The 27404-nt window shown below is 41.6% G+C and overlaps 2 protein-coding genes across 4 annotated transcripts in view; one reads left to right on the top strand and one right to left on the bottom strand.

Annotated features, from left to right (window-relative positions):
* Nucleotides 1–9918: 9918 nt before the first annotated feature.
* On the top strand, nt 9919–24185 carry haspin (histone H3 associated protein kinase). 2 transcript variants are annotated; one of them, XM_084079537.1, is made up of 17 exons: nt 9919–10163; nt 12672–12776; nt 13057–13182; nt 13545–13664; nt 14509–14578; nt 14742–16406; nt 16835–17000; nt 17572–17726; nt 18328–18549; nt 18716–18801; nt 19816–19878; nt 19974–20065; nt 21205–21284; nt 21397–21485; nt 21922–22064; nt 23129–23231; nt 23771–24185. In XM_084079537.1, exons 1-17 carry the CDS (start codon nt 10012–10014, stop codon nt 23964–23966), a joined length of 3633 nt encoding a protein of 1210 aa, XP_083935663.1. In that variant the 5' UTR covers nt 9919–10011; the 3' UTR covers nt 23967–24185. The 2 variants fall into 2 exon arrangements, with proteins under 2 accessions (XP_083935663.1, XP_083935662.1); XM_084079536.1 differs by having other exon boundaries at nt 18322–18549.
* Nucleotides 24186–26001: 1816 nt separating this feature from the next.
* The window catches only part of fam184b (family with sequence similarity 184 member B), a 20799-nt gene continuing 19396 nt past the window's right edge, over nt 26002–27404 (bottom strand). For both annotated transcript variants that reach the window (XM_084082975.1, XM_084082976.1), the window contains exons 17-18: nt 27008–27404; nt 26002–26912 (exon numbers count right to left, since the gene is read on the bottom strand). The exon at nt 27008–27404 is cut by the window's right edge and continues 7 nt beyond it. In XM_084082975.1, the coding sequence (XP_083939101.1) occupies nt 26834–26912; nt 27008–27404 (476 nt within the window). In that variant the 3' untranslated portion in view covers nt 26002–26833. The remainder of the gene's footprint in view (nt 26913–27007) is intronic.

The raw sequence follows: 27404 nt of genomic DNA, 5'->3' as shown, positions 1-27404 counted from the left end.
TCTCTTCCAGATGCTGATGTTCCCTGAAGGGAGGCAGCCAGTGTTGCCAGATTCTGTGAGACAAACAAGCAACCAGGTCTAGGAGAACAAGCGCGTTAAACATTATACATCGGCTATTTTCAAATAAAATCTTGGGGGGAAAGGGGGGGGGGGATGAATATTTTGAACAACGTTAACCTGTATTGAGGTCCCTGGCAGAAAATACTTTTAGATGGGGGTGGGGGTCGGTGGACAAGTACATATTAATCTGGGGGTCCTTGACATATATTTTTTTAGAGCCACTGGTTTAAACAACATTAGGAAACAAGCCCAAATAAGCAACAAGACTTTAGAAACAAGCCCAAAAAACCACAACCCGCAACAATCAATCTTTACATGCAACCACATCAAACAAGAGGTAGACCAGGGCAAATACTGCGGCATGGTCATGCTGGACCTCCAAAAGGCTTTTGACACTGTTAATCACCCTATTTTGACTGGTAAGCTAAAGGCAATTGGTTTCGATATACATCGGTGAGCTGGATGCGATCCTATCTGGAGAGGAGGGAACAGGTGGTGGAAGTGAACGGAACCCCCCTCCCCTCCTAGTGAGCTGTGGCGTTCCGCAAGGAAGCATACTAGGACCTTTACTGTTCCTGATATATGCAAACGACATGTCATCAGCTTGTAACTACAACCTGTTGTTCCTGTTCGCAGATGACTCGGCTCTGCTGGTCTCGGACAGGGACAGGCTGCGGGTTGAAAAAGCTCTCAGCTCTGAACTCGATAGGATCCGCATCTGGCTCGCTCGCTGATAACAAACTATCATTACACCTGGGAAAAACTGAATGAATTCTCTTTGGGTCTAGTTTTAACCTTGGCAAGGCCGACAGCTTCACGATCAAAGTGGGTGATAATGTTATCACAAGAAAGGAGGAAATTACCTACCTAGGTTCCATTTTAGAGGCAAACCTTTATGGTGAAAAAATGGCAACAAGAGTCATCAAAAAAGTCAACCAAAGTACACGTTTTTTGTATAGGATTTCCTCTCTAGTCAGTTGGAATACTTTGAGGATTTTAACAGGAGCCCTCATCCAAGGTCACTTCGACTATGAATGCACCTCATGGATGGTACCACAACACCACTAGAGTCTTAAAAGGCTCCAGACATCCCAAAACAAGCTGGTAAGGCTAGTCCTTGGCCTTACACCTACAACTCATCTAACCCCTGCTCACTTTGCTAGGGTCGGGGTAGAGGACAGTACAGCAACTTGCAATGGGCCTGGTCTACAAGATACAACACAACGTTAAGATACCCACCTGTCAAACTACTTCAAAAACGTCCACAATCACAACACCAGAGGTATCCCCCCCGAACCTTTTCTTTTTACTGTATTTTTTTTGTTTTGTTTTTCTCATTTTTCATTTCTAAACTGTTTATATGATGTTCTGCATGGTAGTGTATATCTGTCTGTCATTTAATGTCACTATGAATTGAGTACAAAAGGACCCCAATTGTAACAAGCCAGTGGCTTTCTTGGTTTTTAAAAACATCCTATTTAGTTGACCTTGTATTTGAACTGTACTTTCATGTGCTTTTTTCTGCAAATTTCTAAATCAAGTATTCAATCAATCAACTTTACAGAAAATCAAGCCCAAAGTCGCTTATAATAAGCGGACATGGCAACGCTGGAGGCAGCGAGTAGAGCGCTGCTCCGGAAGCAAACTCCCGACGATGGATAACAGCCGATCTACAAGCCCATAACGCGTCGTGCCCGCTACTGGCTATGGGCTTGTAGATCGGTGTTTTTTGGCGCGCGACACCGCCGTACGACGACCAAGTAGCCTATAAAATCAAGTTTTTTTTGTAGTTTATCACTGTTAACGCTGTTACTAAGTAGGATTCACGTGACAGCGCTTTACCCCGTTGTCTGTTTATATGTCACTCATTATTATAACATTTTATATGATATTTATTTCAGCTGTTGTATAAAGGAAGAGATTGTTACAGAGTGTGTGTGTGTGTGTGTGTGTGTGTGTGTGTGTGTGTGTGTGTGTGTGTGCGCGCGTGTGCGTGTGCGCGCGTGTGCGCGTGCGTGTGCGTGTGCGTGTGTGTGTGTGTGGGAAACATGAAATAATAATTAAACAGAACAAAGTCTGTGTACTGCCTGCATGGAGGGTGCTGTTGTGCTGAAAAGACTGCTAATATGCCTACTACTAAAATACATGGCCTATTTTCAAGCCTAAGTACATGGCTATTATATTTAGCATTTGATCAGTATCACCATTCATCAGTTGGCCACTTGGCCTATATAGATAGCCTAATAGATCACATGTTCAGATAATGATGTTAAATAAAGGCAACCACCGCTTTATGTGCTAGGAAGCAAATGTCTGTAATTATAGAAGGCTATTATAAAAGCAGCCCATGCCATGTTCATAGGCTACCATCCTTGCCTATCATGTTTACAAATGCCACCACCCTTTCAGTGGCAGATGTGTGAAAATCTGTCTGAACTTCAGAAAGTAGGGGAGAGTGGGGTAATGTGAGACAATTTTTACATTTTCTCCCCTCTAGGTGAGCTAAAATGATATATCAGTAAAATGTACACATTTCCCATACATTTGGGATGTTTCCTAACAATGGAAATTATCAGAATGTATTCAAGACAAAAGGCAGTGAAAATATGATTGTTTAAAAAAAAGTTTTTTGGTGTCTCACTTTACCCCAGGTCTGGGGTAAACCGAGACAAACCAGAAAAATCAATGGGGTAAACTGATCCACTTACTTTTTTCAGTTTAAAACTACCATAAAAACACATGTTCTAACAGTTAGAATACCGACAGCTAGCTTGACAACCACACATTCCAGAACTAATGTCAGACTAGTAACAGAATCATGGCAATTGGTCATTAAGCACATTTTGCTCTACACAATTGGAAGGTGTCTCACTTTACCCCAACCGAGAAAAAACAGTTTTAACCAATCAAACCAATATTAGATTATCAAACCAATTGGATTATCAAACCAATATTAGATTAAACTATGTTTAAGTACTAAACTTAACTTTGAGACAGTTTCCCACTGTACCCCAAGCCATTTGTCTCACTTTACCCCACAGCCACATTTTGGTGAAAAGGAGCACTTTTAGCAATTCTGGCTAATCTTCAATTAGCATTAATCACATGGATGTATAGGTTTGTAGTTCATCAACATGCATGACATAAGTTTTTCTACCTGAATCAATTTTCTTTGACACAACAGCTGATTATGTTGACAGCCCAAAAAATTACTTTTACATGCAAAAAACATATTTTAGTGGAAAAAACATGCTTAATACAGCACAATGAGGTCCTCTCCTCCATGGTAAGTGGGAAATGGGAGGGGCTTCAAAATCTAATGGTCATATGACCACACAGGTGTTGTGGTCAGGTGATAAGGGGGGTGTCTCACTTTACCCTGTGTCTCACATTACCTCACTCTCCCCTAAGTATTCATGGTGTAGATCAGGGGTTCCGTGATCTACTGAGCGAGGGGTTCTGGAAAATGTTAAGGACCCCCAAATTGATATTTATTTGGCCGTGGACCCCCATCTGAAAAAATGTTGTGTCATGGACCCCCAAACGAGAAGATTCAGTATATAAAGAATTCAGTATATATACTTTTTTTTAAAGAATCTGCTATTTTTGAATAGCCTCTAAAACAGCTAAAGTGGTTAAACTGATCCTATATTAGCTCATTTTGCTTTAAGGATGGTAGCCTATGAATATGGTGAGCTATTGCTTTTATAATAGCCTATATACTTCACAGACATTTCCTTCCTAGCACATGAAGCGGTGGTTATCTTTATAACATCATTATCTGTGAAATGTATGATGTATTATGTAGCTAGGCCTAGTGATGAATGGTGATACTGGTCGAATACAAAATATAATTGCAATGTGCTTAGGCTTGAAAAGTAGGCCAAGTATTCTAATAGTATTAGTATTCAGCACCCTCCATGCAAGCACAGGCGTATGCACACACTTTTCTTCTTTGAGACACTGATAAAGATTATCTACATCATGGCATCATCTATTCTAAGATGATCAAATGAATCCTATTGTGCTTATTGTCTTTAGTGGGAAGTAAAGTTCGATAAAAAGCAATGATTTAATTCTTATGTTAATTTATTTATTTATGTATTAATCAAACCAAAACTATTTTAGAACATCCGCCATCTCTGACATCACCAGTGAGCTCAGAGAACATAGTAAAACCACAGATCAGACAAAGCAAAGTCACAAGTAGCGTTGAACTTGTGATTATTTTGGCTTTGCCATTTTAACAAACTAGACTCATGATTCCTGTTGTGTCATTGTTTTCATCACCCATTATTATTAGTAAAAGCATTATATACAGTGCCTTCGAGGACCGTTTAAAACCCAAAAGAACTCAGCAAGGCAGATATGTATTATGATTACTATTACTCTCTCCAGTATACACTTATATAGTATAGTGTATCATGTACACACACATATGCGTGTGTGCATATGATTACTATAGTCTGATATATAGTTTAGTTTAATACAATTTAATACAGTAATTTACTGCTCATAGTATTGATGATTTCTTGTATTTCTTTATTATGTCTTGATGAATTGAACAGTACGACCACAATGGAAACAAGCCCTCAGGGCATTCTGTGTTATCCTTTTAGCATTATCGTCTGTACCTCTGTACTTTTTGCAAACTGTTAATAATGTTTTCAATCAATCAATCAATCAATCAATCAATATAGTAATCATACACTCATTATATACACACACATATGTGTGTTTGTATATGATTGCTATATTAATATACTATATTTATAGTGTTGCATTGCCAGAAGATCTCTGCCTCAAGCATTTAAAGACTGGCTTATGAAATGAATCTACTATATCTAGTATACGGTAAATATTATATACAGTACACACACATATATATATATATATATATATATATATATATATATACATATATATATATTATAAGGTAGCATGTAATTATTTTCCCACTACAATTGATACAACTTCAGGAAGTGGAATTGTAGCATGAAGATTGGTAGGCACGTCTGCAGTGACCCTGCAGGAGTGAACTGACTTGGGTTCACAGATAGCCTACTATTCATGGAGACACCTGCCCCCTGCAGGATGATGAGTCTAAGTGGATGGATGGATGGATGCATGTGAATATAAAGTATTTGTATTATGTGTGGGGGGGTACTTTGTCCTTCAGAAAACCCATCTAGTTCTAGTCCATGGCAAATGTTAACATTAACATACTATCTTTCACTGTGAAAACCTGTCTGTCTGTCTGTCTGTCTGTCTGTCTGTCTGTCTGTCTGTCTGTCTGTCTGTCTGTCTGTCTGTCTGTCTGTCTGTCAGTCTGTCTGTCTGTCTGTCTGCCTGCGTGTCTCAGACCATACTAGGGCATCTGGTGAATGCAACCATAGAGACATTCATCAGGGGTTCTGCACAGGGACATTCAGTTTGAAGAAAGCCCTGAAGCCCTGAGTGTCAGGATCTTTGGCTGTGGTTGTGCCCGGACAGATGAATTATAAAGTGAGTTCTTAAGTACCCTGTTCTTGTTTCTTTAGATGTCGGCCCATTTCTCCATGCACTGGACAGTGTCTACTCTGGGCATAAAATATTTACTTTCAAGGTTATGCCTCTCTCTCTCTATCTATCTCTCTCACTCATTCACTCTTTCATCATTGATTATGCCCCTCCAGTATTTGGACAAAGCAACCTACTGAGCACTTCAAGGTTCCACTGGGCCAGTGGTTCTCAAACGAAACCTTTTAATTTTAAGGACCCTCATAACTCTGAGAGTGTACAAAATGGTTCCATTTGTACGCTCTCAGAGGTACAGACCTGTAAGGGTTCCCTTGGAACCCCCCAAGGAATGGAACCCTGAGGGTCCCTGGACTTCACTTTGAGAACCACTGCACTAGGCTGACTCACCTTGTATAGGAGCTGCTGTCCCATCCCTGATTGATGTGATCCAGGCCCTTACCGCAGTGTGTCCACTGACTCAACTCAAGCAGAAAAGAACACGTAAATGTAAATAATAAAGATCAAATCTGCTGCAGTCTAAAACAAGCACATGCAAAAAATAAACAGCTGCTGCCTGCCCCTCAAGCCAAACAACACAGCAGCAGTAACTGAAATACTCTGCTCTTTGTATTTTAGATGAACGAGGACACCTAGTGGTTATGCTTATGTACTGCATCATAATGTACTGTATGTCACAAAATAATGGCTCAAAAATAATGGTTGATTGTGGCCTGAACAAAAATTTGTTCCAGGTTCAGGCCCACTCTTGTACTACTGTATTCAAACAATGACCATAATATGTACATGGATTTACAGCCCATGTCCTTAAAAGGATCCCTGGCTAATAAGCCAAATATGCCTTAATATACATTATAATTGTCCTCTATAACTAAAACGTTAAATTAAAAACACCTTAAATATTTGTTTTATTTTAGAAACAGTTAATGTTTCATTCAGTAGGGGCAATGCCTGTTGCAAGTTGTTGAAGTTGATGATGGCATTTGCCCATGTGTGGTCTAGCCCGATGGAATTTATGGAATGCATGTGCAAAAAAAACATATTTGAAATATTGTTTTGATGCTCATATTAACCTAGGAAGTTGGTTTTAGTCACATGCATTCCATAAATTCCATAGGGCTAGACCATATGGGCAAATTACATCATCAACTTGCCACGGGCATTGCCCCTATTGTGTGAAAATCAAAATTAACTGTTTCTAAAATAAATGAAATATTTAAGGTGTTTTACATTTTGTATTTTAGTTATAGAGGGCAATTATATTGTAATAAGGCATATTTGGAACATTTTGAAATGATATTATCCACTGAAGAATAACACATCATTGATGAGCAATTCTTCTTTCACCATGCTCAATCCATCAATTCAAACATTATTGTCCCCTTATTAGGGCAAACGTGTTTGCAGAGCGGACATTGCACAACCCCCATATACCTGTATACCATGTGTGTATATATATAAGAAATTACCTATGTAGAAATAAAATATGAGTCACTGTCAGCAGGGAGGGTAACAGAACAAAGTGTGTTGTGCAGTGCTCCTCCCTGCCAAGTGACAAGAAGCAGCTGGTCACTTCATATTGGAGAAGATGAGGTTGTCTACAGTCTACAGACTACACACATTGGTTCTCAACCTTTTCTGGATCAAGGCCGACTTGAAAATCTCAAAAGTGTTCGCGGCCCACCTGCAGTGGTCAGATGGGTGGGCTGCTTGGCGTGTATTCCAGAGCATGTTTATTTTAATGATCAGCCAATCAACCGCTTTAGATCAATGGAACTAAAGCATTATACTTTAAGTTCCTATTTATCTGCATCCCAATGAAAACTCACTTTTCAAGGTTTTAAAGGAAAAAATACCGTTACATATTTATTTATTACAGGGACCCCCCACTAGGTAACATGTGCCATTTTTTTTTTTTATCTTGAAAATGTTTGGAAGATTTTGAATAATCTTTGCTTTTTTTTGCTTTTTTAATTTTATTTATAGGATTTTCAAGTTTATAGACATTCAAACCCCACATATACCTCACCCGTCCCGGTTCCCTCACATAAAAAACAAAACAACAACAACAATTATTCGATAAGCCACAGTATACAGGTGCACAAAACAGGAACAAAAAATGAAAGCAAAAAGAGACATATGTCATGATAGGAAAAACACTTATTCCAGTTAAAATACAGTATTACTTCCAGTAGTTGTAGAAAAAGATAGAGAAAGGGTGAATTCAATAAAACTGGACCAGGCCTTTATACATTTCTTCTTTTTTTTTTTGGCGAGACTTGTATCTGTTGTACCTGAGCTTTTCTAATGATTTTTGATTTTTTTTTTTACATAAATCTTCTCTTCTGTTCTCTTCGTCCCTGGCACAAAACATTTTCAGATGGGGGTCTACGGCCAAACATGACATCATGAAGAAGTTTGAGAACCACTGCTCTAGATATGAAAAGAGAGATGTCATACTGTATGTATGTGACCGGAGGCAGGACAGAGAGAGGAAGTGCTGACTATGCTTTAAGGATGGCTGCGTCATCAGCAAACTTAATATAATATAATAATAATACTTAATAAAATATGGATGAGATGAAAGACAGATATTTCTCATCAAATTACATAAAAAATAATGCTCATTTCTGTTCTCCACAACTGTCAAATCCCAGCTGACCTGAAATCTGCCAGAACTGTGTTATTTAAAAAAAAAAACAGGCTCAAGACGTACTCCATATTTGTGTGTGTGTGTGTGCGTGTGTGTGTGTGTGTGCGTGTGTGTGTGTGCGTGCGTGTGTGTGTGTGTGTGTGTGTGTGTGTGTGTGTGTGTGTGTGTGTGTGTGTGTGTGTGTGTGTGTGTGTGTGTGTGTGTGTGTGTGTGTGTGTGTGTGTGTGTGTGTGTGTGTGTGTGTGTGTGAGATCTGTTGATCAGGAAATCCACATATCGGTGATAATTAGCTGTGACCACCTAGCCTGGCATGGCCAGACTAATATCACTGCGTAGATATTAGTCTGGAATCTCTGTGTGGAACTTGCATTTCCGAGGGGCAAATAAAAAAAATCCCTCTGGTGATAAACCCACCCCATATCTGTATACTGGGCTCTGATTGGTCCCTCACAACTTCGGAGGGAGAGAAATAAAATCTCTATTGAAGGGTAATTTGTTTTTGCAATGGTAGATTCGTCTGGAACCAGGCTAGTGACCACCACCAGTAGACCAGCTTTTGGTTTGGAACATGTTGGACAGACCGACCAACAGAGTTTGCAAATTTGCCAGATATGCTCCCTATTCCCGCATATCTGAGTAAATACCTCCAAAAGGTTAGCGACACCCACAGTCACAATACCAGTTAACAACAATTTGGTACCACCCACCCATAAAACAATCATGGGCAAATTCTCCTTCTACAGCACTGCCACCCAGGATTGGAATTGTCTAACCCCATCCCTCAAAAATGCAGTTCGCTGGGCTCATTTAAAAGAGCCTTAAACAAATCACCTTTCAGGAGGCCAAAAGAGGAGGTAGTACCATTTTCCCGTTAGACAGCTGACCCCCCCTGTTCTTGTACTTTTTTTTGTTGTTTTTTTGTTGTTGTTGTACATAGTGTTATTTTTTGCTGTTTTTTTTTTTTTGTATTGATATTCGAACTGTGGTGCCACTATATATGTCTATGAATTGAATTCCTCATTGGAAACAAGTCCGCAAGGACTTTCATGAACGGATCTGTTAGACAAAGTATTTTAAATGTAACTGTGCTGTTTTTTTTTTTTTTTGCCTAATAAAATATTCAATCAATCAATCAAAGAGTGGCTAATACTAGCTGTAAAAAAATATGATTTTTTTGTCTTGTCATTGTCTTGTTATGACCTTGGTGGGAGGGTGGGGGATTGGGGAAATAAGATGTCGTACATAATGTCAAATGCTTGTATTTTCTGTGCAATATATGGAAAAATAAAAACAAAGTGTTTTTTAAAAAAGTACAGTATAAAACCCCCACTCTCTCTACCACACATAAATACTTTACTGCGTTTATAAACACCATCCAATCCACATTATTTACAAGATCACACACACACACACACACACACACACACACACACACACACACACACACACACACACACACACACACACACACACACACACACACACACACACACACACACACACACACACACACACACGAGAGATGGCCCTCTCATCAGTGCTCTTCCTCTGAGCCAGCAGGAGGCGGTGTTTTGTTTAACGGCCATTGTTTGCGGCACCAAGAGTCTTCTCGTTGACTAGACATCCGGGGATCAGGGATAAAAAAGGAGTGTTGTTGTATATTTTCAAATGAGAACCGGCAACCGGGCTAGACGGTGAATATTTAGAGCACGTAGCGGTTGAAAATCCACAAATCCTTTTTTTATTTGGTTTAAACAACGGTTATTAACGTTAAAGACAAAATGAATCGAGGGAAGGCCTTTTTATTGAAGACCTACGGGAAAAGCAGTCGAATGGTTCCGGCAGCTTGGTCTCCAGACCACAGAAAGCAGGCCTTTGATACCACTGCTAACTCCTCCAACCCCTCCGTCTGTGTAGAACCAACGGAGACCAGGTACATTATGGGATTCTCCTCTTTCATTTAAATGACCCACAGGCACAGTTTGATAATATGCATTGCGTTAGGCCACAGGTCAGGCCCCCATTTGACACGCTGCAGATAGCATTATTGTAGCATTTGCTAGATGCTTGCGGCTACAGGACCACAATCACGTTTGGTCACGTTTGATTGAATACTTTATTAGATGTTTGCAGAAAGAAAATCACATGACCGTACAGTTAAATATTAGGTCAGCTAAGCGGATTTAAAACTATTTCTACGTAGGTAATAATTTCTTTGATCTAGCTCTGGACCAGAGCTAGATCTGCTAGCCCAGGGGTCTTCAACAGGGGGTCCTCAGAGTTACTACAGGGGGTCCGCAAAATCTGTCTGTGATCTATCTCTCTATCTCTCTCTCTCTCTCTTGTAGATTGGCTATTTTTGGCAAAGAGTTATAGGTGTAGAGGGGAAAAAAGAGCAGCAAACGTTTATCTGAAACAACATTTTATACAATATAGAGGGGGCCCCTGCTTCATCTCTCTCTCAGCTAGGGAGTCCTTAGCCCCTACGGAACCTCTCCCTCCGCTATGTAGCTCCGAGATGAGGTCCCTCTTTAGTTTCTGCCGTATGCTGTAGGCCTTGTCGCACATTTTCCACTTTACATGTTTCTTACCCCTTTCTGCACATCGTATCCAAAAAGTAAAGCATTTGCGCCACTCTCTCAGATGTTTTAAATTTTAGCTGGCAATAAAATCTATCTAACGAGTTGAAGAAAGTATTTAATTTGCCTCGGTTTTCATCCGGTTCCAAAATATTTTGCATTAGAAGATGCAATTCAACATTTGACCAGTAGGGGAATCAGTAATGTTATCTCTACGGGCACAACTCTTGCGCAATGTCTTAAAAACATGGAACCGGATGAAAACCGAGGCAAATTAAATACTTTATTCAACTCGTTGGATAGATTTTATTGCCAGCTAAAATTTAAAACATCTGAGAGAGTGGCGCAAATGCTTTACTTTTTGGATACGATGTGCAGAAAGGGGTAAGAAACATGTAAAGTGGAAAATGTGCGACAAGGCCAACAACATACGGCAGAAACTAAAGAGGGACCTCATCTCGGAGCTACATAGCGGAGGGAGAGGTTCCGTAGGGGCTAGGGAGTCCTTAGCTCTGGTTCAGAGCGTTAGTGAGTTCCCTCTAACGCTCTGGAAGACCCCTCGCTCTGCGCATGTACAAGGAATTCCACTGCCCTGCCAGCGTTCAACTATAGTGAAAATAAACTAAACCATTTCGCTACTCACCGAAGCAAAGGCTGTTTTGTGTTGTTGAAAGTCTATTCTCCAACCCCGCACGCCTAAACGCACCCCACCTACTCTGTAAAATACACTTTTTGGGCAGAAAATAAAATATGTCAGCGAGACGGACATTATTTATATTTACTCCACAGTGCCCTCTACAGATCTGGGGGATTTGAACTTACCATTAACCAAAATGTAGAGGGCACTGTGGAGTAAATACAAATAATGTCCGTCTCGCTGACATATTTTATTTTCTGCCCAAAAAGTGTATTTTACAGAGTAGGTGGGGTGCGTTTAGGCGTGCGGGGTTGGAGAATAGACTTTCAACAACACAAAACAGCCTTTGCTTCGGTGAGTAGCGAAATGGTTTAGTTTATTTTCACTACACTTGAACGCTGGCAGGGCAGTGGAATTCCTTGTACATGCGCAGAGCGAGGGGTCTTCCAGAGCGTTAGAGGGAACTCACTAACGCTCTGAACCAGAGCTAGGGAGTCCTTGGCCTGAAAACGCTGAAGACCCTGTACTAGCCCCTTTCAGAAAGCAGATTGCCTACACTTTCTAACTTTATTCATCTGATCTTATTTTTCATTTTATTTCACTAAAATCTAGTGTTATTTTATTGCTGCTGTTACAGACTTGCGGACTAGCCCCACCAACATTTCACTGCTTGTACCCTACCTAGCATAATCACTTTTTTTGTGTTTTTAAATTGTTCCACCAAACTCTCATTTCTATTTTTCAATGCTACAGTGCTAATTTAAAGCAGAACTATGTCACTTTTTAACAACTATATAGGATATTATGTCCCACAGAATTATAAAGTTACATTTTTAAGCAATAGCAATCGTCCTTCCGTACATTTACAGACTCAGGGGGGTCCCTGATAGTGGCATGACTGTATTATTATGTATAGGGGAGGCAATGAGTTTCATCCTGGCATTTGCCAAGGCAGAACTGCCAGTCAAAGCGAAGACTGGCTAATCACAGCACGTCCTCACCTGACATGCTTGCAGATAATCTTGGGTAATGAATTTAAAGATGATGACTGCCATGTTATTTGTCCAAAGTGGCCACTGATACCTCAAAGTACATAGTCCTGCTTTAACTGAGTGTTCAAATGTGTACACAAGTTAAATCTCAGGATTTTACAGTGTCCCCACCCTATCACCAGCCTCTTCTTGGGCTTAAACTGTTGTTTCACCTCAGTTATTCTTTATTTTAGCAAAAGGAAGAAGAGTACTGTCGGCAGTAGAAGAGTGCGCGCTGCCAAGAAAAAAGCCATAGTTTCCTTGAAGGAGAACTGTGAGCCTTCTAAAGAGCCAGCAAGGTCTGTATGAAGTGAACAGGGATGTGGGGGCTTGGGCACAATGCATTATGACAGCATGGGAGATGTCAGATGAGTCATCAGCATGGGCTGTCTCAGTCAGTTTTACATATTTTGAAATGTTTATTGATGAGAATAAAGACTGTTCCTATTGACCACAAAGTGTCGTATTCTTTACTAGACTGCTACCCTTGAAGTGAGCATCATGTTACTGGTACAAAGTTCTCCATGACTAATGGAAACAAATTCTATTGTGTGAAAATATTTGTTTGCGTGTGAACAGGAGAGGTGACCCTGTCTCCAGGCAGGGGGGTCTGTTAAGGAGGAATCTTCAGAAGGCCAGTGAAACCTCTTCTTCTGACTCGGCCATGTCTGCCAGCTGTTTTGAAGAAGAACCCAAGGAAACCAGGTATGTTCTATCGGTGATTCTTTCTCAAGCTTTTTAATTTCAATGACCCCCAGTTTGATATGCATTAGACCACAGACCTCAATTTGACACATTTCTATCTCTGGAACCCCAATCTACTTGTGAAATCCTCAGTGTTCGCTTGGAAAGTGTACAAATGGATCCTTACGGGTCCACTTGGTTCCATTTGTACTTTCAGAGTTAAGGTGGCTACATGGTCCACCACCAAACAAGATTTTGTTTTATACTACCTCATGCCAAACCACTTAGAGTAATGTGCCATATATATCTCTCTATCTCTCAATGAATCTGCCTAGCAACACTGCAGGCTTAAACGGTTGTTTCACCAAAGTTCTTTATTTTAGGAAGAGGAGTATTGTCAGCAGCAGAAGAGTGAGTGCTGCCAAGAGACGAGCTATGGTTTCCTTGAAGGAGAAGAGACCTCCGTCTGACTCCTCCATTCCACAGACTCATAAACCAGCAAGGTCTGTATGAGGTGGATAGGGTACAATGCATTATACCCGCAATGAGATGTCAGATATGTCTCTTAACCCATTTAGACCTGGGACCGATTCTAAAAATGGCTTCTAAATCCCACAGTTTTCTGAAAAACTTCAGTTGCTATTGTCTTATATTAAGTTGCTATGTATTGTTGGAAACCTTGTTTGTCCAAAACCGTACCAATTTTGAAAATGGTGAACTCAGTTTTTGCATATTTTGATATGTTGAAAGATGTATATATTTAAATCTGACATGACACAGAAGCCTAGATGCAGGCAATACACAATCTTTAAAAATAGCCAGCAGCATGAATTTAACTAACCATCTGGCATCCGCGTGCGGTTAGGGTTAGGGTGCGGGTTTGGTTCGGGTTTACTGTTTAATGTCGGAGCACTGCACTGTCGGAGGAATGCGCTGTCGGACTAACGTATTGCACCCCTGAAAAGCGGGTCAGCAATGAAAACGTGAAGAAGACCTGACACTGCCAAATCAGCTCTATATCGCTGTTACGATATAGAGTTGGATTGTACATAACTCTGGCTGCAACCTTTCCAGTATATTTTGGCAGTGATGCAGCAGTTGAAGCAACTGTATTGACAGTTTTCTTTTTAAGTTATTTGATTTGTGGGAAAAATACACCAATTATCTCCATGCTTTCATTACTGTTGACTAAGACTTTATACACTCACTGATGGTGAAAGAAAATGACCCGTTTGTGCTTCTGGCTGTTTTTAGAAATTGTATTGCCTACATCTAGACTTTAGCATTACATGAGATTGCACTGATTGTAGATGGTACTAAAGTCTGTCCTAATTTCCTGTCTTGCAGTGTGGCCCTGCCTCTTCCTGGCCAATTTGTTACCCAACGTAGGGGAGCCGCCACTAAAGCCTGTAGCATTGTAAGACCATCTCTCATTCAATATGCTTATACCCCTCTCATGTGAAACCAAACATTATACTAGACCAAACAAAAAGGATACACTTTGTTGACCACCACTGAAATGCAATGGCGAAACTGCATGTTTTTTCTTAAAATGTGATGCATCCTTGTGTCCCTTGCAGGCCCTTCACAATCTCGACTCTTCTGATGAGTTTGTGTTGGGAGGAGGTGTTTCCAACGCTCAAAAGTCACGTCAACGCAAGGCCATATTGATGAGAAATCCGATCTTCAGTCCTGAGAGCTCTGTGAATGACACAGTCAAGAGCCATAGAAGATCCACCATTAGGCGTGTCTTCCAACAGACAGTTGGCGAGGCTGAAGATCAGACCCTTGGTCCATACCACAGGAAACCCCTCTTCTGCTCTACACCCTCATTACAGCCGGTTGGAAAGAGGCCAGGTGTAGCTGCTGCCTCTCCACCAGTGTCACCATTGGACTTGTGTTCATCCCCAGAGGAGCTGGTCCCCTCAGAAGATCCATTCTCTCCACCCCTCTCTGCCCCACTCAGGGAGCCTGGCTCTGGGTGTAAGCTGCTGCCGATCATCACAGAGGCTCCATATATGGACAAAACGCCAAGTGTGATCCTGTTGTCTTCCGATGGCTCAGACCATAGCTCAGACTCTGTCTCTTCAGACAGGTCCTGTGAGAAAAGTGATAACGGCGACAAATTTGTGTCCGTTTCCGGAGGATCAAAGTGGCTCATTGATGCTCTGAAGAACCTGTGTTTGAGCAAACAGTGCCAAGTGCAGCTGGAGAGAGTGGACAAACGGACAGTAATTCTGCTTCACCCTTCAACCCCCTTCTCTTCATGTTTGGGCTCAAGCTCAGCCTTGTGCCCACAAACCACTGAGGATCCACAAATGGTGGAGAGTGGTCCGACTGCAAGCCATTCAGACCGACTGTGTTCTGGCCCGCCTTGTCATGTAACTGACTATTCAGCGTCATTAATTGATGGTCAATCTGTTCATCCTTCAGAGTTGGTAACTGACACATTTAATCTTTTCCTGTCTGGGAATAGTAGCCAATCAGTGGCCCAATGTGACTCTTCTGACCATAAACCTTCAGTCACAGATGTTAACATCAGTAGCCATGCACACTCCGTTGAATGCAACCAGTCTGTGGATAGTGTTCAGTCAACCCACCAGGTAGACGACAATATTGAGTGTGTAACTGACTCATGCCCGGTAGACGACATCGCTTATGTTGACCAGCAGATCTGTAAGCAAATGCCCGAAGAGAAGGCAGGAATGATCGTAGCCATGCAGGAGGAGGAATGTCTTGCTAAGAAAAGTACAGTTCCACTGAAGAGACTGTCCTCTCAGCAGCTCAAAGGAACCCGTATGGCATCAACAGATGACCTGAGCTCAGACACTTATGGCACGGCATGGTCAGGAAAGGAATACGCGACTCAAAGTAACCACTCGGAGAACACAGGCCATCCTAAGCGACATGGCATGCATTCTGAGCCCTCTGCAGGGGAAAACGGGTCTACTGATTCTGAGGACATGACCTCAGACGTGAAGGAGATTGTGGAAAATCCTAATGAATGTCGTCCCAAAAAGATGGTATCTCGGGCTACCAAAGAGAAGAAGAGGCGGAGTGTGTCAAGGGACAGGCCCGGGACCACCAGGAAGGCGTTTGTGAGTGGTCTGAGTGTGAGCCGCTGGAGAGACAAAGGCAATGCCAGCGCACACCGTTTCCAGAACCAACATGCACCAAGGGGAGGAAGTAAGGCTGGAGACTGCAGCATAACTGAACTGTTGTCTGGACATCATAATGAACCCAAGGTGACAATGCCACACACAACAAATAGCTTAAAGAATGGTACTGAACTTAACATTTAGTAATGTTTGCACACACTGGGTTGAACATAACACATACAGTAGGCAAGTATGTTGAAACTGTATCTGTTTGCACCTCAATCATTACTAGCAATGAATCTAATGGCAGCTACAAAACGGCTATTGAGAGTAGCAGTGAGCAAAAGGCTGATGGGAACTTTGCACTGCTGCTAATTTCTTTTCACCTGCATATAATGCTAACATTCTAAATATTATATTATGTGTGCTACCTTCTATCTCTTTCCCTTTGCGCTCACTTTACCTCCATCCTCTCTTGTCACAGAATACTACAATACGATGGAGCGCGCACACGACACTTGTTAACTGATGTGACAAATGAAACTGATTAAAATCTACTTTTTTTTGGTCTTCAGGTGGTCAATAAGGGCCTGCTGCATGACTCTGGTATGATATTCTCTACTCCAGTCAGAGCCTTACCCAGCCACCTGGACCTCTCCTCTTTGCTGGCAAACCTAACACCGGAGACGCACACCTGGAGCCGCCTCAAAGCTCGCCTCTCTGTCCACCGCAAGATCACAGGTACCGGTGCATTACACACACCACTCTGTTGCTCTACATCAGTGCTTCTCAGACACCTTCATTTCACGGACCCCCAAATTGATATATATTTGGCAGCAGACCCCCATCTGAAAATGCTTTGTCCCAGGGACCCCCAGAAAAGATTTGGGTTTGAAAATCTTTAAAAATTGCAGATGTACATGTTCGAGCTTGTATATCTGCTATTTTTGAATAGCTAACTCTAAAATGGATTTTAAATTGAATAGCCAACTCTAAAATGGGTTTTAAATTGAATAGCCAACTCTAAAATAGGGTTTAAATTGAATAGCCAACTCTAAAATGGGTTTTAAATTGAATAGCCAACTCTAAAATGGGTTTTAAATTGAATGGCCAACTCTAAAATGGGTTTTAAATGTTTAAACCGTGACAAATTTTTCTGGGGACCCGCTAGAATCCCCCCCGCCCCCCAAGGACCCCTGGAGGTCCCCAGACCCCACTTCCACAACCACTGCTGTAGATGGTTTAATCTTTATTATTAAGAGCTTCATTTTTTATTTATTTCTGTCATGTTTCCCTTACACTCTTATCCTAGTGGGGATCACTCCTAGGAATCTCCAAACATCTGTGTTGGAGTCTCCTGGAAGGGCAGGCCTGGAAGATGGAAGCATGGATTTATTTGACATGCCCTTTAAAACACCATTGTCCAAACGGCTCCAGTCACAACTGCAGAACGGCAGTGCTTTTCTGGTATACATACATGACACCAACTGCATAGCAAATAAATGCATAAAGGAATCTGTTATCATTTGTAACTAGTTGATTATCGAAATGTTTGTTTTCCCTGATAGAAATTACACTGAAAGTTATTAGTATGAGACACTACACATTCGTCATTGTGCCAAATGCTACCGTTTGATTTCCCAATTTCAGTTAAAAAGAAGTCTCCTTATAACTGGATAACAAACAGAACACAGTTTGTAATAGTGCAAACTGTATGCATTGACCAAGTCAGGCAATACTACAAACTTGTGTTATTTAGCACATGATTCCCTCAGGATTTAAACAACCAAAATGATTCGAAATTGCTGTTAGAATTGATATGTTAAACCGGATCATAATCATTTCACCCAGCCCTATAAAGCGCACGCAGACAAATGCACACAGGCTTATGTTTCTACACTCTCGCACCATCAAGCTGAATAACCTTGTATACATGGATACCTCACACGACCAAATACCTTAATTCTTAATTTACATGACGACCTGTCAAAAGAAACTTACGGCTGCATTGGTGGTGTATTTGGTCATGTGCTCATACCTTTCTCTCTGCTCCTGTCTTCAGCATCAGAATATATGTGAGGATGCTGAGTATGATCTGTCAGACGCAGAGAAGGTGTATGATCTGTCAGACGCAGAGAAGGTGTATGCAGAGTGCAACCAGCAGGGGGCTCTGTGCTGGGAGGAGTGCATTCTGCCTGAGCGTCTGAAACGGTGCAAGAAGATAGGGGAAGGAACCTTTGGAGAGGTTTTCTCCACTGTCAACGCTTCTGGGGACACTGTTGCACTCAAGGTGTGTATGATGTAGCAAGACTAAACTTTTGTTTTATCGTCTTCAACAGGCCGGGTAGGCAACCTGCCGTGGCGGAGAGACCTGCGCTCGGTGAAGCGCACTTTTCTGGTGTGTGTGTGTGTGTGTGTGTGTCTCTCTTTATAAATGACAATCTTTGTCCTGATAGATCATTCCCATTGAAGGCAACGAGAAAGTGAATGGAGAAGAGCAGAAGACATTTGGAGACATTCTCCATGAGATCATCATCTCCAAGTAAATAAGACTTAAAGCTCCACTGTGTAACTTTCCTCTTCTACCCCGGATTTGAACCCGGTTTCCTGCATGCTGACATTTTTACTTGTGCTAGTGGAGCCTGCCGGCTTACTCGGGGGGGGGGGGGGGGGATGAATTGAATCTTGGCCATCAGGTCAAAGTTCGTGTCAGATCCTGTGTCTAGGTGAGACATGACCTTTGACACGATCTAAACGTCTCAATAGAGAGAGCAGGGAGACTAAATGCAACCACCCCAATTGTGTAAGTTGTATTGTATTAACATACTCTACCATACAGATTGGACAAAATTACATTTTATACATTTTTTAAATTATGTATGCCGTAAAGAAGCAAAAATGGCAGATCCACAAACTCTATGTGCTGTCTGCAATGCCACTATTTTTGCAATGGGGGGCCGCAGCCAGAGGCTAAGAGTTTGTGTACTGATCACATGCTCCTTGTGATTCACAAGGACCTGAAATCTCATCCGACACTCTCCTCTGCCCTTGGTTTCCTGTCTTCCTACACTAAAAATGCATAAAATAGTTAATCAATCAAAATAGGTTTTGTTGATCCTGTGGGTATATAAAGCTACCAGTGAAATGTGCTGACAATTAACTGTTGAAACGGCATAGGCCTGATATTTTGTCGCTGTGGGGTGGAAACCTGTACCAAACCGTTCCTTTAAAAAAAAACGTCGTGAGCTTGTAGATCTATTTTCACTACTTTTGTGACATGTTTGAAGTATGGCAATTCGTTTATGATAGAAATGTGAATGTGGAGATGCGAGGTTTCTGCCCAACGGCAACAATTTTCTGCCTCATGTTTTATGATGTTTCTTTCATGAGAAATGTCCTTGGCCAGGATTCCCTTGTATTCTGAATCTCATTGAGAATATTCCTGGGAAAATAAAATCCAAATGAATGGCACTAATGTGACAATGTAAAATATAATTCAGAGCCAACTCTCACATTGGATTAATGACCAACACGTCTGACTGTTTATTTCCTCTAGGGAGTTGAGCAGTCTGAAAGCCAAGCAACACAACCAGACGTATGGCTTCATCGGACTCCATGGGTAAGAGCCCCCTTCTCTCCTGTCCTTTCTCCTGTCTGCTTTCCTGTAGTAGTTTTGAATGCAGATGTGACATGAGGTGTCTTGTCTCGTTGCAGTCTCCACTGTGTAAAAGGCAGCTACCCTGCAGTCATGCTGAAGGCCTGGGATTCCTTTGACCGACAGAAAGGCTCTGAGAATGACAGACCAGGTCAGAGGGGGAAATATGTCTTAATGTGTGAAATGATGTCTTTGTCAATAGCGTCCAATCAGCGTCCAGTTAACTTTCATATTCCATCAACCTTATTTATTTTCTTTTACCATTAGTCCAATCCATCAGTATATAGTCCCTGTCGGGTGGAAACCACTTTGCCCATATATGGCCATGCACATATATGGGACTGACCGACTTCAAACTCGGCATGCGCAACAGCAAGGACTCCTTGGAGTGCGGTGCCGGCCGCCGAGTCGTTCGGATAAGCGATTGTCCAGAACCACGTATCTGACCGAATTGCCATGCCCATATATAATGGTAAATGGTGCATTTATCCGGCTTTTATTCAAAGCGCTTTACAATGTGCATTACATTCACCCAGTCGCACACCAGCGGAGGAGCCCATGCAAGGCACCAACCTGCTCATCAGGAGCAATTAGGGGTTTAGTGTCTTGCTCAAGGACACTTCGGCACTAACTCCGGGGACAGCCCGTGATGGAACTAGGAACCTTTTTGTTTCCAGTGGGCATATACCGATGACATCAGGGATCTCCATATATGGGCATAAAAGGGACAAGGACTGACGGAGACAGATCTCCATATATGGGCATAAATGGGACACGGGTAGACAGTTGGGATTTATTACAGATCTCCATACATAGGCACAAAAGGGACACAGACAGACGGGTACAAGGGGTAGTCTTGGGGGAATAAGATGTCATACATGAAGTCATATGCCTGTATCTTGTTTGCAACATTTGGAAAAATAAAAAGTGTTTAAAAAAAAAACAAGGGGTAGTCTGACAAGCCCCCGACACTATGACTCAGACGTAACGGTCGGATAGGCGGTGCGACGTAGGTGTGAGGGGTCCTCTAGTTGTCAACAATAGCAGTGTCAGCTGTTTTTGATGCTTTTGGGGTGACACTCTTGGATGACGAAGTAGGGCATTCATTTATGAGAGAACCTAAAGTTCTGCTCAACTAGAAGGATATAACGAATATATTAAGATTTTGTTTATTTTTAGAAGTACATTGCATTATTCTACCCCCCCCCCCCATCTCTTCTCTCCCAACTTGCAGTCCCCCACCCAGTAAAAGTATTTTGTCTGTTTTTTTTTTGTCTGTGTTCTGTTCAGACTTTTTTGAAGAGGAACAGCTGTTTCTCATCTTAGAATTCGAGTTTGGCGGCAGTGACCTGGAGAACAGCAATGGAAAGGTATAGACGCTCTAAAGACACTTAATCAATATTCAGAGACTGTATTCAGTGTTTGATTGGGATATAAAACATGGATCCAATCTTTAATGGTTGTCAACCCTTTGTCATTAAGCTGTCCTCTCTGATGGTGGCAAAGACCATCCTCCACCAAGTTACTGCTGCACTGGCTGTGGCTGAACAGGAGCTCCGCTTTGAACACAGGTAGTGTGCATGCATTCATATGCATTTCATAATTCAGTGGTTCTCAAACATTTCCATGTTAAGCACCCCCCCCCCCCCAGTGGTTGGCCACAGACCCCCCCCATCAGAAAATGGGGAAGATTTGTTTTTATTAATTGTTTGAAAAAAGCAGATCTACAGCTCACAACACGTTGTGCCGAAACATGTTGAGCTTGTTGGCTATTTTCGATTAAAAAAAAAAGCGGAATATTTTATATTAATTGAACTGATTAACTCATTTTGTTGGGGACCCCCTGGAAGCCCTCACCCCACTTTCAGAACCACTGTTGTACAGTACTCGTGTGTGTGTGTGTGTGTGTGTGTGTTTGTGCGCTTGACTATTTTTATGCTTCATTACTTACAGTGTGATTGCCATGTCATCTTGTGTCTTATCTCCCTGTGCTGGTGTTCTCTCTAGAGATCTTCACTGGGGCAACATTCTAGTTAAGACTACCAAGGAGAAGTCGGCCAGCTTCCTCCTCAATGGAATAAGCCATTCTCTAGACACCAGAGGGGTGCTTGTTCGTGTCATCGACTACTCCCTGTCCAGGCTAGAAATTGGTCAGTCGTCTTACGTTTTCCTCTGACTTGCTCTCAGTTGTATGGTGAAAAGCATCTTGTGCATTGCAATTCAGGCATTTAGCAGACCTTCCTATTGAGATAGTAAAACCCTAGTCAACAAACTAGTCATGTAAATGGTGTGTAAACCCTAGTCAACAAACTAGTCATATAAATGGTGTGTAAAAGTTATTTAATGCTTCAAAGAAACTAGGATACCAGGTAAATATGGAATCTAGCACCAGTTTGGACACCCTTCCATCTAAATAACATTCTAATTTCTTAGCATTTCTGTGATAAGATCTGATCTGTGAGCAAGTAAATTGAATATAGATGCAACATCTTGTACAGCAGGGGTTACTGCCCACCACTGTAGAGACTGGGGTTCCAAACTTCCATGGTCCATCCGGCTTTTCCGGGCGCTCCAATTAATACAATTGGACAATTGACATGTTGGAAGCCGGCAGGGTAGGGTTTCTCTGTTGCTGTGCATGTGTTAAGAAGTCCTCAGGTAACAATTGTTGCATCAATAATTGTCAACTTTAAGAAATCTAATTAATAAGTAACCTTAGTTATTCCATGACAATATACTGGAAAGCAGTAGCAGTTAAAGCTTGTTGTACACTTTATTCATAGGAAGAAATACTTGACCGTTAAATGATTATATTTTTTATGCCTACCCGGCAATTTAGTTTCAGTTCCTGCTTGGAAGTGAATGTTGATACCCAACCCTTGCTGTCAGGTGAAAAGAAGTGGCCGGAGACATCATGTGTATCAGAGGAGACACGTGGTTGTCTGCTCTGCACACTCTCCAAGAAAGACCAACCAGTACGGGTCGACAGGGACTACTTGGTGGAATTGGCCAAATGACTAAATTGGGAGGAAACTAATCAAGATCTTGTTGATTTCTAGTGTTTAGTGTACAATCCTGGCCATGCGGTGACTGATGGATTCTTGCTGTATCAGTTGTGATTGCTAGCCCCTGCACTTAGAACTCTGAGGATGTTTACTTACTAATAATACCAACCTTGCAGTATAATCTAATCTGTTTGACTGTCTCTGTCCAGATGGTTTGACGGTGGCATGTGACATATCTGAGGACGAGGAGCTGTTCATGGGCCAGGGAGACTATCAATTTGATATCTATAGACTGATGAGAGAGGCGAACAGGTCAGTGTGTCTTTGTTTTGGCTTATCTGGATGTTATCATAGCGGTTGCTAGTAGCTTTGTGTTCTGTAACTTCTGTGGTGCCCCAACGTGTCCTTAGACCACTGATTACCATGTTTTGACCAATATTTAGTAAAGTACAAAATTAATCATTTTATTTTCAATTCATTTCCCTTGAGAACTTAACTTGTATTAAAAAGAATTGAACTCTCAATGTATGAAAAGAACATTTAACTTGACTGAAAATAACATTTAACTTGACTTATACAATGAACAAGTATACAGGTAAATGTAAAAACTACCTGCAACTTATTTTATTTAAAAACACAAAAGGCTAAAATATAAGCTCAACGCAGTGGCTTGTGAGCTTGTAGATCTGGTAAATCGGGACAAATGGCTTCATAATTGCCGATACCATTGTTGTCAAATAATGGCCGAAATATCGGTCAGGCTCTACATAAACCACATTCATAAATAAAGTGTGTGTGTGTGTGGACGTCCACCAGAAAATAACATGTCTCTGTGTGTCTCTGCACCCCAGTAACAAGTGGAATGACTACCAGCCTCACTCCAACGTACTGTGGCTCCACTACCTGTGTTCCAAGCTCCTCTCAATGAAGTACCGGGGGGCAGGAGGGAGGGTCAAGGACACCCGGGAGGAGCTCACCCGTATCCATGACAACCTGCTTCAGTACCGCTCTGCTACTGAGGCACTGCAAAGTGGCTTGTTTCAGTAGAACGTTTTACCTGACTTCAAGACATGGCCTTCACGTTTTTTACCTGTATGTTTTATTTTTACTGCTGTTTTTTATGTTTTTTTGTACTATTTGATTTTATGTATTGTCTGATAAAACTTCTGAAAAATAAAGAGTTTGAAAAAAAATACAAATACAAATGCCGACCTTAAAGGAGCATTTCAGCCATTTTAAACCTTGTTTATTGTTTTACTGTTATGCATGATTCCTATTTTTTTTTTATCTTTTTTGCATGTAACCAAATAAAACTGTTTACATGCCATGTTTGTCTTGTGTGCACGTTTGAAAAGTGTATTTAAAGAAAGACGCACTTTGAGTAAAATGCCAATGAATATATTTTGGAAAGAATATATACACAAAGCATGATTTGGGTAACATTCTTAGGCCTTATAATTTAAGGCCTAAACCGAGACTGTGTACACTATATTTTATTTGCATTTCAGACATTGTCAGGTGTGTTTTTCGCCTGCATTAGCCAAGCACGACCGTTGAGCGTGCTTATGGTGCGCTCATGACTGAGTGAGTATGGCACAGTTAATATGGTTGCAATGGAGTCTTTTCACAGATGTGTCATAACAAGCTAAACACAGCTGCAGCTAATTTAATTGTGGGTACGTTTGATTTAAGCATGCCAGTTAGCAAGCATGATAGTTGTCAGGGCTCCTTCTTTGGCATACTTTGTGTTACTTAACAAATATTTTAATTAGCTGCAGCTGTCTTACCCTGCTATGACATGTTTCGGCCAGAGCCTTCATCAGATGCACTGATAAAGGCCCTGGCCGAAACCCGTAACAGCCTGATGTGGCAAATTAAGAAAATGTGTATCTGAGCTGAAGTCTTCGAATTTTATTTTCTTAAAGTGCCACCATTTCACCCCATGACTATTTCCACTTTTCTTGTGTCGTTTTGTACTTGGTACAAGCCATGTCAGCATAATGATCCTACACCTACATACGTCCAAACAAACGTACATTTTTGATGAACAAATTCATCTAACTAAAAAAGAACATTGCCATGTTTGTGGAAATGGTCGTAAGTACACTTGAAGATCAAATCTGATGTACGTTTTGTGCATGAGGCCCAATGCTTGTGACATCAATCTAGCAGGATGGCAATACATGGCTATGGCTCACCTTCAATGGCCGATAAGGGCGGTATGGTAACAATTGAGAATACGAAACACTGGAGTCAGTCATCACACTCAGCCCTCTAACCTCCATTCAGCATTCATCGGCAGCACCTATAGCAAAGACTGCCATTCAAGACATGGCCTTAACAGCCATGCCAGGGGCTGCCACAAATACAAATGCCTGACCTTAAAGGAGCACTTCAGCCATTTTAAACCTTGTCTTCGTATAATTTGGTCCTTAATAATAATTCTCATAAGATGGTACAATTTCTGTATTCACTGTCTCATTGGTGCAGACATGCAAACTTGCAGCTCTTCAGCTACAATAGCTGTTTTGAATCCAAATTGGGCAATTGTGTGACACCTGACCCGAAAAAAAAAACATGTCACCTTTTTCACCTCTGGGCTGTTTGCATGCCTGTTGGTGGGCTAAGGACATCAGAAACCTGCCTACCAATGACATCATAGATGGGGTTTCCAAGCTAATAGAAGCCTTTCTCTTCCTTGAAAGTTAGCATGCTGAAATGGAAGCCGTAGTACGGCTTGCATTAATAAAATTAAGAGTTTGGCGTCTTGTTTGAAATTACTAAACCTGCCTACTGATGTCACTGGTAGGCAGGTTTCTCACTATCCACAGCCGACCTCTGAGAGAGAGACTGAGTTGACAGAAATGGTTCCATCTTATGAGCATTAGTGAGGAATGATTATATGAAGATATAGTTTGAAAAATTGTGAAGCAGACAAGCAGATAATATTGATTCTTGGTCAATGGGATGTGGTCAAAATGTGACCTGGAATTCTTAATATTTTAATTATAAATACATTGTTCCTTTGTGAGGTTAAAAAATATCGATCATAGTGTAAGTTGTGCTTAAATGGTGCTATATTTTGATGCACTTGTTTGATCTTATAAGAATAGGTGTGACAATTTGCAGCTCAAGGGTTATCTCTTAATTCCAGCTGCAATATTCCTGTTATCTGTTGAGTGCGATCTTTTTCACCCAATTTAGTGGGTGAGTCTTGCGTCACTTTCTTCTTGCTTTGCAGTCACAGCATCCTGAGAAAGCACTTTAAATAATAAATAAAAAAATAAAAACAAAATACTTTATTACATTTCATCATCATTATTATACATGTTTGCTTTGAAACAAGCTTAAATTTGGTATGGTCAGTTTTATGTATGCATAATGCATGTGTATAATAGTAGAGAGGCATCTTGAATGAATGCAATCAATGCCTCTATGAGAGTATATGAGACATATACTGTATATGATGCTTGTTTAAGAAATGTAAAGGTTTGCATTGAGTCAGGCGATGTGGTTACATCATGGTTACATAAAGGAAAAAATAAAAAGGAAGGCAGCTTTAAAAAGTTAAAGAGGCATTCCAAACTATACAAAGACCCTGGGGTATGTTTGGGAAGAGGTCAGGCATGTGTTTGAGAAGCACTTTTTGGTTGAGCTTTGAGGCAATGTTTGAGCGATGGCCTTGCTGGTGATATGCCTGTATGTATTGTGTAGTTGTGCCTGTATTTATGTATGTATGTATGTATGTATGTACAGTAGTATGTTTATGTAGTACTGTAGTACAAGACAAAACTGGTGTGTGAAGAAGAGGCAATGGGCTGTATATGAAGCAATGTGTGTGTGTGTGTGTGTGTGTGTGTGTGTGTGTGTGTGTGTGTGTGTGTGTGTGTGTGTGTGTGTGTGTGTGCGTGTTTTCAGAAGGAGAAGTATTTGGTGAACCACTCCTGCTTTAGCCCTTCCGTCACAGTCCCCCTTTGTTCAAAATAAGGGCCCCTGGAAAATAAAAAGCAAACAAAGGAAATTATTAGACAAAATTATGGTTTTAGCTTGTTTGCAAAATGACAGCCTTGCATCATAAATGCTATCACCTGATTGGCTGGCCCTGCGGGTGTAATCGTGGCTCCTGGCTAGCGGGACTGACATAGCGAATGCCCGCCTGCGGGGAGGGGCAGACGGGGAGAGGGGCGGTGGGAGCCGGGGTGGGAGGCGTGCAGGAGGTCCGAGACCGGGCGGCGCGTTGGAGCAACGGGGAGGAATGCTGGCTGAGGGAGAGGGAGCTGTGCTTGTGGGGCAGCGAGGAGGTGGAGTATTGGGTGGAGGCCTGGGGTTGAGAAGTGGAGGCGTGGGGGAGGGTGGAAGAGGAGCGCTGCTGAAAAGACGAGGAGGAGGAGGGAGACGACGAGGAAGACGAGGACGGGGGAAGGAGGAGGCTTCTGTCGTAAGAGCTGGAGATGCTGGTGACGCGAGTTGGAGACTCCTCCAGCC

The sequence above is a fragment of the Gymnoscopelus microlampas genome, assembly GCF_963454915.1.
Source record: "Gymnoscopelus microlampas genome assembly, chromosome: 2".
Classification (NCBI taxonomy): Eukaryota; Metazoa; Chordata; class Actinopteri; order Myctophiformes; family Myctophidae; genus Gymnoscopelus; species Gymnoscopelus microlampas.
Note: the sequence above shows the minus strand (reverse complement) of the source record. Positions and strands in the feature narration are given on the sequence as shown.